At 47.5% G+C, this 14,323-nt stretch overlaps 1 protein-coding gene and 1 pseudogene across 3 annotated transcripts in view; one reads left to right on the forward strand and one right to left on the reverse strand.

Moving 5' to 3' along the window:
• The window catches only part of XRCC5 (X-ray repair cross complementing 5), a 168,891-nt gene that overhangs the window by 94,890 nt on the left and 59,678 nt on the right, over positions 1 to 14,323 (forward strand). For all 3 annotated transcript variants that reach the window (XM_033946083.1, XM_033946082.1, XM_033946084.1), the window contains exon 15: positions 9,456 to 9,546. In XM_033946083.1, coding sequence (XP_033801974.1) covers positions 9,456 to 9,546 — 91 coding nt within the window. The remainder of the gene's footprint in view (positions 1 to 9,455; positions 9,547 to 14,323) is intronic.
• On the reverse strand, positions 12,669 to 12,814 carry LOC117361675 (annotated as a pseudogene).

A 14,323-nucleotide genomic window follows, 5' to 3' on the forward strand; every position in this document is an offset into this window, starting at 1 on the left:
GCCCCTGATTTTCCACGGATGCCCGCTTGTTGCCGTTGGACCCTTGAAAAAGAAGATATCTTCTTCCACCTCGATGCGGCCCGTGAGGTACTTGAATCTAACAATTCAGAAAAGATGAGCAAATCTCAAAAAACCTCGCATACAAAGGAGGGTCGCCTTATTTCCATGAGATCAGTCGCTGCTAATAGCAGTTGGCACATGTGCAGGATAGTCCACAGAAAGAGGTGTAAAGTGCGCATGTGCCGGGAAAAGCTACTCCGTAGGCATGCATATCATGTGATACGGATTGCATGGGTGGATAGGAGGGGCGGAGAATTATCAGCAAATGATATGTTGTGTCAATCCTAGGCGTACTAGTGCTATTGGACGGAGAGGAGGGTCAATTGTCAGCTTTTAACGGGTGGACAATCAGCTGGGGATGGGTCTCTTGGAGAAGCAGAGCCACCTATGCTCTTGAACCATAGTGTATTGTTGAGCCCTGAGGAACAGGTGCCCCCCATTGGAAAATCACTCCCCCGCCCGCGAGAGGCCCAGAAAACATAGCAAAGATGGCTGCCTTGTAGCAAGAACAGTCTGGAGACAACGGTAACATCACAGTGGAAAGCCAGATAGGGCTGGATGGAGCTTGAGTTGCTGTCCTAGAGAGCGGAAATATCTACAGCATCAGTATTAAAGCCAGAAAGACAAGAGAAAGCCGGAAACCGGGGGAGATAAAGTAGTGAAAATTGGAGACTCGCTTATTAAGGGTAATCTCGACTTACGCTAGTTACTAAAAGTGAGAACTTAGTCCTTTGTAGGAATCCAAAGTGGATCAACTTTCCGTGTATTTCAGGGATATTTGCCCATTACATGTTCCATTTGAATTTGTTTCACCTGTTGTGAGGGTCTTTTCTTTACCACCATTGAAAACCAAAGTTGGAGCCGAGAATTGGGTAAAGGGTTTGGGCATTGTTTGTAGATGTGTTAAAGAGGAAACAGGATTGGGCAGTGCCTGAGAGCACTGTGTTGAAAATCCTTTCTCCTTATGCATTTGTTAAAAATGTCATATTCTTTGACTACGGTAAATACTGAGAAGTGTTTAGCATGATTGGGGAAATTGTTTTGTCATTTTTTTTTTGCACTGGAAACTTTGTATTATTTTCTTTAGTTCTGTAAACTGCTTTAAAACTTCAGTATTAAGTGATGTATAAATTTATTAAATCAAATCCTAAAGTGCTCTTGCTGCTTGGAATCCATTCAGAAGCCTGATGTGTCCATAGCTCAGGTCTGATGGAGGGGGCCGGCCCAAGAACCTTGTCCTAGTGCAGGGGTAGGCAATTCCGGTCCTCGAGAGCTGGAGCCAGGTCAGGTTTTCCAAAATGAATATGTATGAGATGGATTTGCATGCACTGCCTCCTTGAGATGCAAATCTATCTCATGCATATTTATTGTGGATATCCTAAAAACCTGACCTATCTCCGGCTCTACCTACCCCTGTCCTAGTGACATGCAGATTGCATCAAGGCCATCTCCCGTTTAAGAATTCTGCCCTCTATGTCCACCTCCCACAGTTAATGTGTCAGGGTGCTACCATCATTTCTTCTTTTTATAGGTTTCTTTCGATGAGCCTCTTGATTTGATTACAGCTTGGGTTTCTGACAGATAACGGTGCTGATTGCTAGTGCCAAAGCTTCCATTCTGATTATAGTGATCATGCCACAGTTCAATAACAACCATTCTGAAAAAGAAAGGCAAGAAAATTGTTCATTTTTTTAAAATGCCCCCATCCAGACCATTTCTGCTTTCTTTCTAACGTGGGTTTGATTAGCAGAGCTGCTGTATCCTGGTGCACAGTTCTCTGTACAGAACTAGGGGACAAGTACCGCAGATGGTTCGGTGCAAGCTTTTACCTTGTCAGACAAGGTTAGAGCAAAACCTTAAAATGACAGTAAAGTAAAACATGCAGGAAAAAAGAAGCTAGTATAACACTTGAAAACTTTTGTAGACTATAGCTTAGATGTTTGAAGATAACGACATAAGGATAGAGATCTGGATGGCACAGGTTTTGATGACCTGCTCCAGTCACTTTTTGTCTTTAAACCTGGATAACTTAGGGGATTGGTACAGAACCTTTTACCTTTAGGACTAGGTTTAGAGCAGGGGTGTCCAACCTTTTGGCTTCCCTGGGCCACATTAGCCGAAAAAGATGTTTCTGGGGCTGCACAAACGCGCAAACGCTGCAGCAAGACAGAGGAGGGAGCTGGCAAGACGGTAAAAACCCAGGGGCAGCACAGTTAAACACTGCATTGCCCTCGACCAGGGCCGCACAAAATACTTCACTAGGCCGCATGTGGCCCTCGGACCGTAGGTTGGACACCCCTGGTTTAGAGGATCCGTGTAAGGGATAAAAGCCTTCATCTTGGACTGGATGGTGTAGTTCAGGGGTGTCTCGTCTATGAGACCATAACAAATGCCTTCATTAAATTCCAAAGACTCCTGATTGTTGGTGATATCAATCTCCACCTCGACGACACAAATAACAATGACACATCTGAATTCAACAACTTCCTTACCTCTCTAGGTTTTCCCCCACCCACCCCATCCCCAACCCACGAAAAAGGGCATACCCTAGACTTCACCACCTTCATGGATCTTACTGCCTTCAAAACCTCAACCGACGACACTCGCTGGGAACAAGTCCCCTGGTCAGATCACTTCTTAGGGACTACCTGTCTCCCTGTCTTCATGTCACATCTTGACTCCCCACCCCACTCCTCTCATTCCATAACCTTCTGCAAAAAAACCTCAAGCAATCTATTCTGGTCCAAACTCCTCAACAAACTCTCCTCCAACCCTAGACCTACAGATCCCGAATCACATTGGCACAACTGGACCGCCCTCTCCGAGTCCACCTACCACTCCCTTGCTCCATTAACCACCAAAACCATCTCCTACCCCCGAAAGGCCCCCTGGTACCTACCTCTTCACAGAGAGTTGAAACAGAAATGTCGCGCTTTGGAGCGCAAATGGAAAAAATCTAAATCCCCCTCTGATAGACAGACCTGGAGGACCAATATTAAATTTTACAATTCAACATTAAAAAAAGCCAGAAAAAACTTCTTCGGAGACAAGATCTCTAGATCCAACAATCAGATCAGTGCGTTGTTCAACATCTGGCGCTCCTTAACTACAAAAAAAGACCCACCTTCGCTTCCACCATCTCTATCTGCCGATGCCCTTGCAAAGTTCTTTAATGAAAAGGTTACCACTCTAAGATGCTCCTTCCCTCCCACAGTCTCCTACAATTCCCTGACCTCTATTGATCTCAACCCTACCTTACCTGTATCCACCCCTATTCCTGCCGACAGATCCTGGACCACCTTCGAGCTTGTCTCTGAACCGCAAGTCTCCAAACTCTGCCTCAAACTAAAAATTTGCAAGTGCATTTTGGATCCTTTCCCCTCCTATCTATTCGAGAATATCCCTACACAGGCCATCGCTTCCCTCACCGACCTTATAAACTCTGCCCTAACATCGGGCCTTTTCTCCCCTGGCATGGGACACATTTCATTGTCCCCTCTACTGAAAAAGGCCGACCTTGATCCCACCATTCCATCTAACTACCGTCCTATAGCAAATATCCCTCTCCTAACCAAGCTATTAGAATCCACCATATCCACCCAACTCTCATCCTACCTAGAACGTTTCTCTATCCTCCTACCCCACCAATTCGGCTTCAGACCCAACTTCAGCACCGAATCCCTCCTGGCCTCACTAATCTCTAAGGTACAACAACTCCATTCTCACAACAAATTTGCTGTTCTTCTTCAATTCGACCTCTCCGCAGCCTTCGACGTCGTTCACCACGACATCCTAATCTTCCAACTCTCCGAAATAGGCATTAGCTCCACAGTCCTTGATTGGTTCTCGAAATTCCTACGCTTCCGCTCCTACACCGTTAACACAAACGGTTCCTCATCCCCCGCCTGGAAGCCGAAATGTGGAGTCCCGCAAGGCTCACCCCTCTCCCCTATCCTTTTCAACATCTACATGTCCTCTCTGAAACTCCTTCATCTATCCCCCCTAGAAACTCTCTACTCCTATGCGGACGACATCCTCATCCTCCTCGAAACTGACGCGAACCTCTCGAACCTCGCCGAGAACATCTCCACATGTATTACGAACCTCCAATCCTGGGCCCAATCTGTACAAATGAAACTGAATGAGTCCAAAACCAAACTACTCTGGCTCGGCCCAATTTCAGATCATTTACCCACCTCCATCCCTCTACCTTCCGGCCCCACTCTTCAGCTTGAGTTTTCAAGCAAAGTCCTAGGCATCATCTTAGACTCCTCTCTCTCCTTCAACGATCACCTCAACTCCCTGGTAAAAAAATGCTTCTTCAGCCTCCATATGTTGAGGAAAGTAAGATCTTGCTTTCATCATTCTCATTTCGCCATCCTCGTTCAATCCACCATCCTCTCTAGACTAGACTACTGCAACTCCATCTATATAAGCCTAACTAAGAAAAACCTCCTTAGACTTCAGCTAATTCAGAACGCCGCGGCCAAGCTTATTTTCGCAAAAGGCAAGTTCGATCACGTTTCCCCACTCCTCTCCAAGCTCCACTGGCTCCCAATATACTCCAGAGTCCTCTATAAATGTGCCTGCTTAGCCTTCAAGATTCTACATGGCGTCCTTCCTCCCGTTATCCCACTCCTCTGGAATTCCTCAAACCCGCTCTCTTCTAGACCCTCCCAAAAACTGAAACTATCCTTCCCATCTATAAAAGGTATATCCCGCGCAGGAAAACTCGGAACATCCCTCCCCTTTAGAACTACGGAACTCTGGAACAACCTCTCATCCCCGCTCAGAAATTCTAGCTCCTTCCAATCCTTCCGTAAACGCTTGAAAACTTGGCTCTTCTCAAAAATCTAATCACCTCCCGTTCTCTAGTTCCCTGCCCCTCTCTATCTTCTCAGTCCCTCTCCTATACCCTTTCTTTGTAGTTCCTTTCCTCTCAATCTCTGTAAACCGTGCCGAGCTCTGCACACGCGGAGATGGTGCGGTATACAAACCTAAGGTTTAGTTTAGTTTTTTTTTAGTGTCAAAGTCCCTCCTCGGGGGCCACAACCCAGTCAGGTTTTCAGGATTTCCCCAATGAATATGCATGAGATCTATTAGCATACAATGAAAGCAGTGCAAGCAAATAGATCTCATGCATATTCATTGGGGAAATTCTGAAAACCCAACTGGATTGTGGCCCTTGAGGAGGGACTTTGACACCCCTGGTGTAGTGGGATAGGAGAAGAATGTAGAACTTTTCACCTGTACGATACGTCCTGAATAATTTGATCCTTGAGTCACCTTTGCACATAAATTCATGATATTTTAAATGAAATGTGTTTTGTTCTTATGAACAAAAAATCTTTTCTTTTATTTGAAGCTGCATTTATATGGCTTTTGCTAGCTGCAGCGGGAAGTGTATATTGTGGTCCTGGTATATTGTGAATACATATAGACCAGGGGTCTCAAACTCGTGGCCCGGGGGGCCACATGCGGCCCGCCAGGTACTATTTTGAGGCCCTCAGTATGTTTATCAAAATCACAAAAGTAAAATAAAACAGTTTCTTGATCATATGTCTCTTTAGCTATAAATGACAATATTATTAAGACTTAGCCAAAAGGAAAAATTTATAAACTACAAAGAGTTTTACCTCATGCAAAACTGTCATTTCTTTAATAAGACATTAACTATTTATTTATTTTCTGAGGCCCTCCAAGTACCTACAAATCTAAAATGTGGCCCTGCAAAGGGTTTGAGTTTGAGACCACTGATATAGACAGTCTAACAAAAGGCAAGGGAGGCGTCTTTTCAACCAATGATCAACTCTTTATTTGAACCGATGGTCCCAAAAAGGATCCAGGTTTCGGCGGATCAAAAAATGTCTTCCTCAAAGCACTGCTGCTTAACTCTACAAGTGGATTTCATTCGGCTTTTCCAGCAAAGTGTCCCCTTAGGAAGGCGTTTTTTGATACGCCGAAACCTGGATTCTTGTTGGGACCATCGGTTCAAATAAAGACTTGATCATTGGTTGAAAAGACGCCTCCCCTGACTGTAAATACTTTAAAAAAAAAAACAAAAAACATTCTCTTATCTGGGGGTGGTTTCTTTTTGCTTTTTTTAGTTTCTGAAATGCTATTTACATTTGCATACATAGGCTTAGCTGAAGGTGCTTTACTCATTTGCTACTGGAAGAAAAGACCGCAATGGTTTCAACAGCTCATGTTTAGCATCGTCTTCTGTTGGTCCAATAAAAGTAGCTTTAGTGGAAGAAACAGTTACCTGGTAGTACCCTGTTTCTCCCAAAATAAGACCTATCCCGAAAATAAGCCCTAACATGATTTTTAAAGATGCTCCTTTTATTGTTTTCCTCAAAACGGGACAGGACCCCGGATCCCATTAAATATAGTGCAAAATATAGACAGCAGATATAAATTCTCAAAAGTGACACATTTTGATCACTAAATTTAAAATAAAATCATTTTTCCTACCTTTGTTATCTGGTGATTTCATGAGTCTCTGGTTGGACTTCCTTCTGATTGTGCATCCTCTCGTTCATTTCTTTCTCTTTCTTTCTCTCTCCTTGCCCTCCCAAGACACCCTGCTTCCCCTACCCACCCAACAAGCCAAGCCACCCTGCTTTCTCTGCCCCCAACAAGCCAAGCCAAGCTACCCTGCTTCCCCTGCCCCCCGACAAGCCAAGCCGCCCTGCTTTCTCTGCCCCCGACAAGCCAAGCCAAACCACCCTGCTTCCCTTGCCCCCCGACAAGCCAAGCCACCCTGCTTCCCCGATGCACCCTGCTTCCCCTGCCCCTGACAAGCCAAGCCACTCTGCTTTCCCTGCCCCCCAACAAGCCAAACCAGCCTGCTTCCTCGACGCACCCTGCTTCCCTTGCCCCAACAAGACCGCAATGGTTTCAACAGCTCATGTTTAGCATCGTCTTCTGTTGCTCCAATAAAAGTAGCTTTAGTGGAAGAAACAGTTACCTGGTAGTACCCTGTTTCTCCCAAAATAAGACCTATCCCGAAAATAAGCCCTAACATGATTTTTAAAGATGCTCCTTTTATTGTTTTCCTCAAAACGGGACAGGACCCCGGATCCCATTAAATATAGTGCAAAATATAGACAGCAGATATAAATTCTCAAAAGTGACACATTTTGATCACTAAATTTAAAATAAAATCATTTTTCCTACCTTTGTTATCTGGTGATTTCATGAGTCTCTGGTTGGACTTCCTTCTGATTGTGCATCCTCTCGTTCATTTCTTTCTCTTTCTTTCTTTCTCTCTCCCTGCCCTCCCAAGACACCCTGCTTCCTCTGCCCACCCAACAAGCCAAGCCACCCTGCTTTCTCTGCCCCCAACAAGCCAAGCCAAGCCACCCTGCTTCCCCTGCCCCCCGACAAGCCAAGCCGCCCTGCTTTCTCTGCCCCCGACAAGCCAAGCCAAACCACCCTGCTTCCCCTGCCCCCCGACAAGCCAAGCCACCCTGCTTCCCCGATGCACCCTGCTTCCCCTGCCCCTGACAAGCCAAGCCACCCTGCTTTCCCTGCCCCCCAACAAGCCAAACCAGCCTGCTTCCTCGACACACCCTGCTTCCCTTGCCCCAACAAACCAAGCCAAGCCACTCTGCTTCCCCTGCCACCGACAAGCCAAGCCACCCTGATTCCCCGACACAGCAAGCTTCCCCTGCCCTCCGACAAGCCAAGCCACCCTGCTACCCTGATCCAGTAACATCAAGGTGCGTCCAGTAATTGCACTGCACAACGCCAGGCTTACAAGTCTTCTCTCCCCCCCCAGACATTTGCTACTGGAAGAAAAGACCGCAATGGTTTCAACAGCTCATGTTTAGCATCGTCTTCTGTTGGTCCAATAAAAGTAGCTTTAGTGGAAGAAACAGTTACCTGGTAGTACCCTGTTTCTCCCAAAATAAGACCTATCCCGAAAATAAGCCCTAACATGATTTTTAAAGATGCTCCTTTTATTGTTTTCCTCAAAACGGGACAGGACCCCGGATCCCATTAAATATAGTGCAAAATATAGACAGCAGATATAAATTCTCAAAAGTGACACATTTTGATCACTAAATTTAAAATAAAATCATTTTTCCTACCTTTGTTATCTGGTGATTTCATGAGTCTCTGGTTGGACTTCCTTCTGATTGTGCATCCTCTCGTTCATTTCTTTCTCTTTCTTTCTCTCTCCCTGCCCTCCCAAGACACCCTGCTTCCCCTGCCCACCCAACAAGCCAAGCCACCCTGCTTTCTCTGCCCCCAACAAGCCAAGCCACCCTGCTTCCCCTGCCCCCCGACAAGCCAAGCCGCCCTGCTTTCTCTGCCCCCGACAAACCAAGCCAAGCCACTCTGCTTCCCCTGCCACCGACAAGCCAAGCCACCCTGCTTCCCCTGCCACCGACAAGCCAAGCCACCCTGATTCCCCGACACAGCAAGCTTCCCCTGCCCCCCGACAAGCCAAGCCACCCTGCTACCCTGATCCAGTAACATCAAGGCGCGTCCAGTAATTGCACTGCACAACGCCAGGCTTACAAGTCTTCTCTCCCCCCCCAGACATCAGTTCTGACGTTGGAGAAGAAGTTCCGGAACTTCTTCTCCAATGTCAGAATTGACATCGGGGATGGTGGCTTGAATGGGCACTGGAAGGAGGCTAATAAGCAGCAGCGGACTGGGGGGTTGAATCGGGCGCTGGAGGGAGGGAAGGAGGGAGGCTAGCTTTGGCACGGCAGGGAGGGAGGGGAAGCAATTGCCTGTCCCGTTGTCCCCGCACACAGCTTGGGGACGCTGTCCCTGAAAACGGGACATTTCGGCGTCCCGAAGCTGTGTGTGGGGACAACAGGACATGGGATCTAAAAACAGGACGGTCCCGTTCAAAACGGGCATATGGTCATCTTAACCTAATATAAGCCCTACCCCCAAAATAAGCCCTAGTTAAGTTTGACCCCTGAATGTCCCCGACATTCCCTGACTCCATCCTTGACACTAGTGCTGCCTGAAAAAATTGCTGAAAAAATTGGACTCATCGATTTAGCAATCCCCACCCCTGCTGCTTTAGGAGGCCTTGGAGCGGAGGTATGTCAGTCTCAAGGTGGGAGGGTCGGTGGGGTTCTGTTGCACAGGGGGATGGGAGGGAAGGAGGGATAGGAAGATGCTGCTCAAAGGGATGTTGTACATGAAACAAAATAAGACATCCCTGAAAGTAAGCCCTAGTGCGTTTTTTGGACCCCAAATTAATATAAGACACTGTCTTATTTTTGGGAAAACACGGTACTTCTGTCATGTTTGTATCTGACTGCCCTCTTCAACTTCGTGCTTGGTTGGAGATGGTGGGAAGAAATGCACGCTGCGGTTTGGATTCTGTCTTAATTGAACTGATGTTATGTTCCCTACCTCTGCAGGAATGAAGACGAGCCAAATGCTAAAAAAGCCAAAACTGAGGAAGACAGTGAATTCAGTATTGCACACCTGGCTGAAGGGAACATTACTTCTGTAAGCATGATCTTAAAAGGCCTTAGTCTTTTGTTTATTATTTGCAAAGAAATGCAGAGTAATGCATTTGGGGATTAATAATAGGAAGGAACCGTATATGCTGGGAGGAGAGAAGCTGATATGCACGGACGGAGAGAGGGACCTTGGGGTGATAGTGTCCGAAGATCTAAAGGCGAAAAAACAGTGTGATAAGGCAGTGGCTGCTGCCAGAAGGATTCTGGGCTGTATAAAGAGAGGCGTAGTCAGTAGAAGGAAGAAGGTGTTGATGCCCCTGTACAGGTCATTGGTGAGGCCCCACTTGGAGTATTGTGTTCAGTTTTGGAGACCGTATCTGGCGAAAGACATAAGAAGACTTGAGGCGGTCCAGAGGAGGGCGACGAAAATGATAGGAGGCTTGCGCCAGAAGACGTATGAGGAGAGACTGGAAGACCTGAATATGTATACCCTAGAGGAAAGGAGAGACAGGGGAGATATGATTCAGACGTTCAAATACTTAAAGGGTATTAACGTAGAACAAAATCTTTTCCAGAGAAAGGAAAATGGTAAAACCAGAGGACATAATTTGAGGTTGAGGGGTGGTAGATTCAGGGGCAATGTTAGGAAATTCTACTTTACGGAGAGGGTGGTGGATGCCTGGAATGCGCTCCCGAGAGAGGTGGTGGAGAGTAAAACTGTGACTGAGTTCAAAGAAGCGTGGGATGAACACAGAAGATTTAGAATCAGAAAATAATATTAAATATTGAACTAGGCCAGTTACTGGGCAGACTTGCACGGTCTGTGTCTGTGTCTGTATATGGCCGTTTGGTGGAGGATGGGCTGGGGAGGGCTTCAATGGCTGGGAGGGTGTAGATGGGCTGGAGTAAGTCTTAACAGAGATTTTGGCAGTTGGAACTCAAGCACAGTACCGGGTAAAGCTTTGGATTCTCGCCCAGAAATAGCTAAGAAGAAAAAAAAAAAAAAAAAAATTTAAATTGAATCAGGTTGGGCAGACTGGATGGACCATTCGGGTCTTTATCTGCCGTCATCTACTATGTTACTATGTATGTTAGGCTCAGTGACGGCCACTCACCTCCTTCCTTCTGATACCACAAAGTCTTTGAAATCAGCAGCTCTGGAACAAATGTAACATAGTAACATAGTAGATGACAGCAGATAAAGACCCGAATGGTCCATCCAGTCTGCCCAACCTGATTCAATTTAAATTTTTAATTTTTTTTCTTAGCTATTTCTGGGCAAGAATCCAAAGCTCTACCCGGTACTGTGCTTGGGTTCCAACTGCCGAAATCTCCGTTAAAACCTACTCCAGCCCATCTACACCTTCCCAGTCACTGAAGCCCTCCCCAGCCCATCCCCCACCAAACGGCCATATACAGACACAGACCGTGCAAGTCTGCCTCGTTTGCTCTTCCTTTTTACTGATAGAGCAATACTGCTAAAGGTTGCAGTCTGTGGCTGAGTACCGTCAAGGTGATGGTTGGGCTGAATTCGGAATGGAATATAAAAATGTGGGGTAGAAATTCCAGGTAATTGCATATGACGGCCTTTATCACGCTAGAGGCTGGTTCTGATGGGGGCTGAAAATTTAAGGCCAAAAAAAATTGCCAAGGTTTATCTCACTAGGTAAATATGACCATATCACCACCACATACCTAGACACACACTAGCTCCCTATGCAAGCACGAATATTATTCAAATTTTACTGTCTATTATACAAAGCAATGAATGGCACCGCCCCCACCTGCCTGAATGATCGCCTAAACCGGAACAAATCAACCAGGCCAAGGAGGACTCGGACCCCGTTCACTCATCCCCCGATCAAAGGCACACATTGCAAGAAGATGTACAACAGCCTACTAGGAAACGCACGCAGCAAAACTAGATCATCACCTCTCCAACATACTGACAACGACTGATTACAACACATTCCGAAAGGAAATTAAAACCCTACTATTCAGAAAATTTATCAAGACAAACTAATACCTTACCTTAACTATTCCCAATCTTGTAAATTTCCCAGCTAAGACTCAAGCGTGTAATTAGTACTGTATCCTGTAATTCTCCTGGAAATGTCCAGTTCTCCTTTTTTGTAATCTGCCTAGAACATAACATAGTAGATGACGGCAGATAAAGACCCAAATGGTCCATCCAGTTTGCCCAACCTGATTCAATTTAAATTTTTAAATTTTTTCTTCTTAGCTATTTCTGGGCAAGAATCCAAAGCTCTACCTGGTACTGTGCTTGGGTTCCTACTGCCAAAATCTCCGTTAAAACCTACTCCAGCCCATCTACACCCTCCCAGCCACTGAAGCCCTCCCCAGCCCATCCTCCACCAAATGGCCATACACAGACACAGACCGTGCAAGTCTGCCCAGTACTGGCCTTAGTTCAATATTTGTTTACCACCCGCTTTGGGCTGCATTCCCAAACAACCCGACTCTGAGAAGACCCGGACCCGGCACGCCGGGGGCTGCTACCGGCCTAACACCGTCCGCGGGCTGGGCCTTGATCAGAAGGACTCAGGCCCCCGAGAGGCGCCGGGGAGGCGGTCTTCCGTACACCACATTTCCTGCGCCCGCCGCACGGGCAGGGATTCGGCGCTGGGCTCTTCCCTCTTCACTCGCTGTTACTGAGGGAATCCTGGTTAGTTTCTTTTCCTCCGCTTAGTAATATGCTTAAATTCAGCGGGTCGCCACGTCTGATCTGAGGTCGTAGCCGAAAGAGGGTGACAGCGGCGGAAGATCGGTGACCTCCTCCTCCGTCGCCTAGAGACAGATAAAGGGGAACAGAACCGGCGGGAGGTCTGGGTGCGAGCGAGCAGCCTCCTTCCGTAGACAGCCGCGTGCCGCATAAGCCCCTCGATGCGGCGTCCGAGCCCGCCCCGCAGGGGGCACGGCGGTTCTCGGACGTCGAGACGGAGTCGTCCGTCTGCGTGGTTCTGAGCCCCCCTCCCCTCTGGGTCTGCTCTTGAAGGGACGTAGGGTCTGTGACGCGCGAACCCGCTCCGTACGAACCGTTCCCACGCGTCAGACAAGAGACCCTGCGAATACCCCCAGCTGCGTGCTCCGTGGGTTTTTTAAAAATATATATAAAAAACAAACGCCGAGGCGATTGATGGATACGTGCGACCCTCAGACAGGCGTAGCCCCGGGAGGAACTCGGGGCCGCAAGGTGCGTTCAAAGTGTCGATGATCGATGTGTCCTGCAATTCACACTAATTCTCGCAGCTAGCTGCGTTCTTCATCGAACTGCAAAGTATTGGCGAAAAGGAGGTCTCTAATGTAATGTAATACAGTATTCCCCCGATATTCCATTCCATGAACCCCCGCGAATCTTGAAAAATCGTGAATATGGTTTTTCGTGGGGGAGACTGGAGAGGGCAGCGGGAGAGAGCAGCCGGAGTGCTGGCGAGTGAAGGAAATCACTTGCTGTGTGCTCCAACCGCCTCTTCCTGTACTAAAGTCGGGCCTTACCAGTCAGGAGCTGCTTGTCAAATCACATACCTACCAATCAGGAGCTGCTTTGACACGCAGCTCCTGATTGGTGAGGCCCAACTTTAGTAGAGGAGGTCGGAGCATACAGCGAGTGATTTCCTTCACTCACCGGTGCTCCGGCTGCCCTCTCCTGCCTCTCTGGATGTCCTCTCCTGGTCGTCGGTTCGCGGTCAGAAAATACCGCAAATGACCGGGACCGCGAACTGCCGACTGCGAATTCACAGGGGAGCACTGTATACAGTGGTACCTTGGATTACGAGCATAATCCGTTCCAGGAGCATGCTCGTAATTCAAAATGCTCGTTTATCAAAGCGAGTTTCCCCATAGGAAATAATGGAAACTCGCTTTGATGCGTTCACCCCCCCCCCCCCGAGAATCGGCATTGCTCCCCTCGAAGGCCCCCTCCCGCGATCAGGCACCCCCCCTGCGATCCGGCACCCCCCCTGCCTCGAACCGGCACCCCCCCCGCCACGATCCGACCCCCCCGCCACGATTGGGCATCCCCCAGACACGATCCGACATCCCCCCTGACACAATTGGGCACCCCCCCGCCGCTTCTTACCCTCATCTGGGCTCTTGAAGATCGGCCTACTCGTTTGCTGGGCCTTGAGCATCTGAGCATGCTCAAGGCCTGCGAGTTCACGTTCACGTTCAGAACTGGCATGGATAAAACACGCACACCATCACTTAGCACCCTGAGTGTGCAATAAACCAAAATGAAAAAATTTCACAAATCAAAACGAGTGAATCAACTAAGGTGAATAACAGGTGAAACCTGAGCGGCCCCTAAATGAACCCTGCCAGCCAGTGTGCGGTTGGGGGTATTCTACCTCTACCTGATCTGTGAAGCGTTGGAGCTTGTCTCCCGTCGCTGCTCGCTCACGCTGAGAGCACCCTTTAATTATGGTTTTATCCATGCCAGTCTTTACGTGGCTTGTGTGGTGTGCACAGTTTTGAATCTGAGCGCCCCCTTGGTGAAACTGTTACTCTCTGCAAAGCAAGATCTTCAGCTTAGACCAAGACAGAGGCCTCTAAGACCAAAGCTTTTAGTGCTGCTCTTAAGCAAAAGGGTTCAATAGTGATTCTTCTGTTTTCTTTTTTGTTGTTATGAAATGAGTCCCTTATTGAACAATAGGTACAATGTTCAAATCACATACCTACTAGCAATATCACACAGTTCTCTAGCAACAGAAATGGGCCTTCCTGCTGATTCTTTTCCTGTTTTCAACCCATCTACCAATGACATGACCACAGGACCACCCAAAACAAGGCTACATGAATACCAC

The sequence above is a fragment of the Geotrypetes seraphini genome, chromosome 5, assembly GCF_902459505.1.
Source record: "Geotrypetes seraphini chromosome 5, aGeoSer1.1, whole genome shotgun sequence".
Classification (NCBI taxonomy): Eukaryota; Metazoa; Chordata; class Amphibia; order Gymnophiona; family Dermophiidae; genus Geotrypetes; species Geotrypetes seraphini.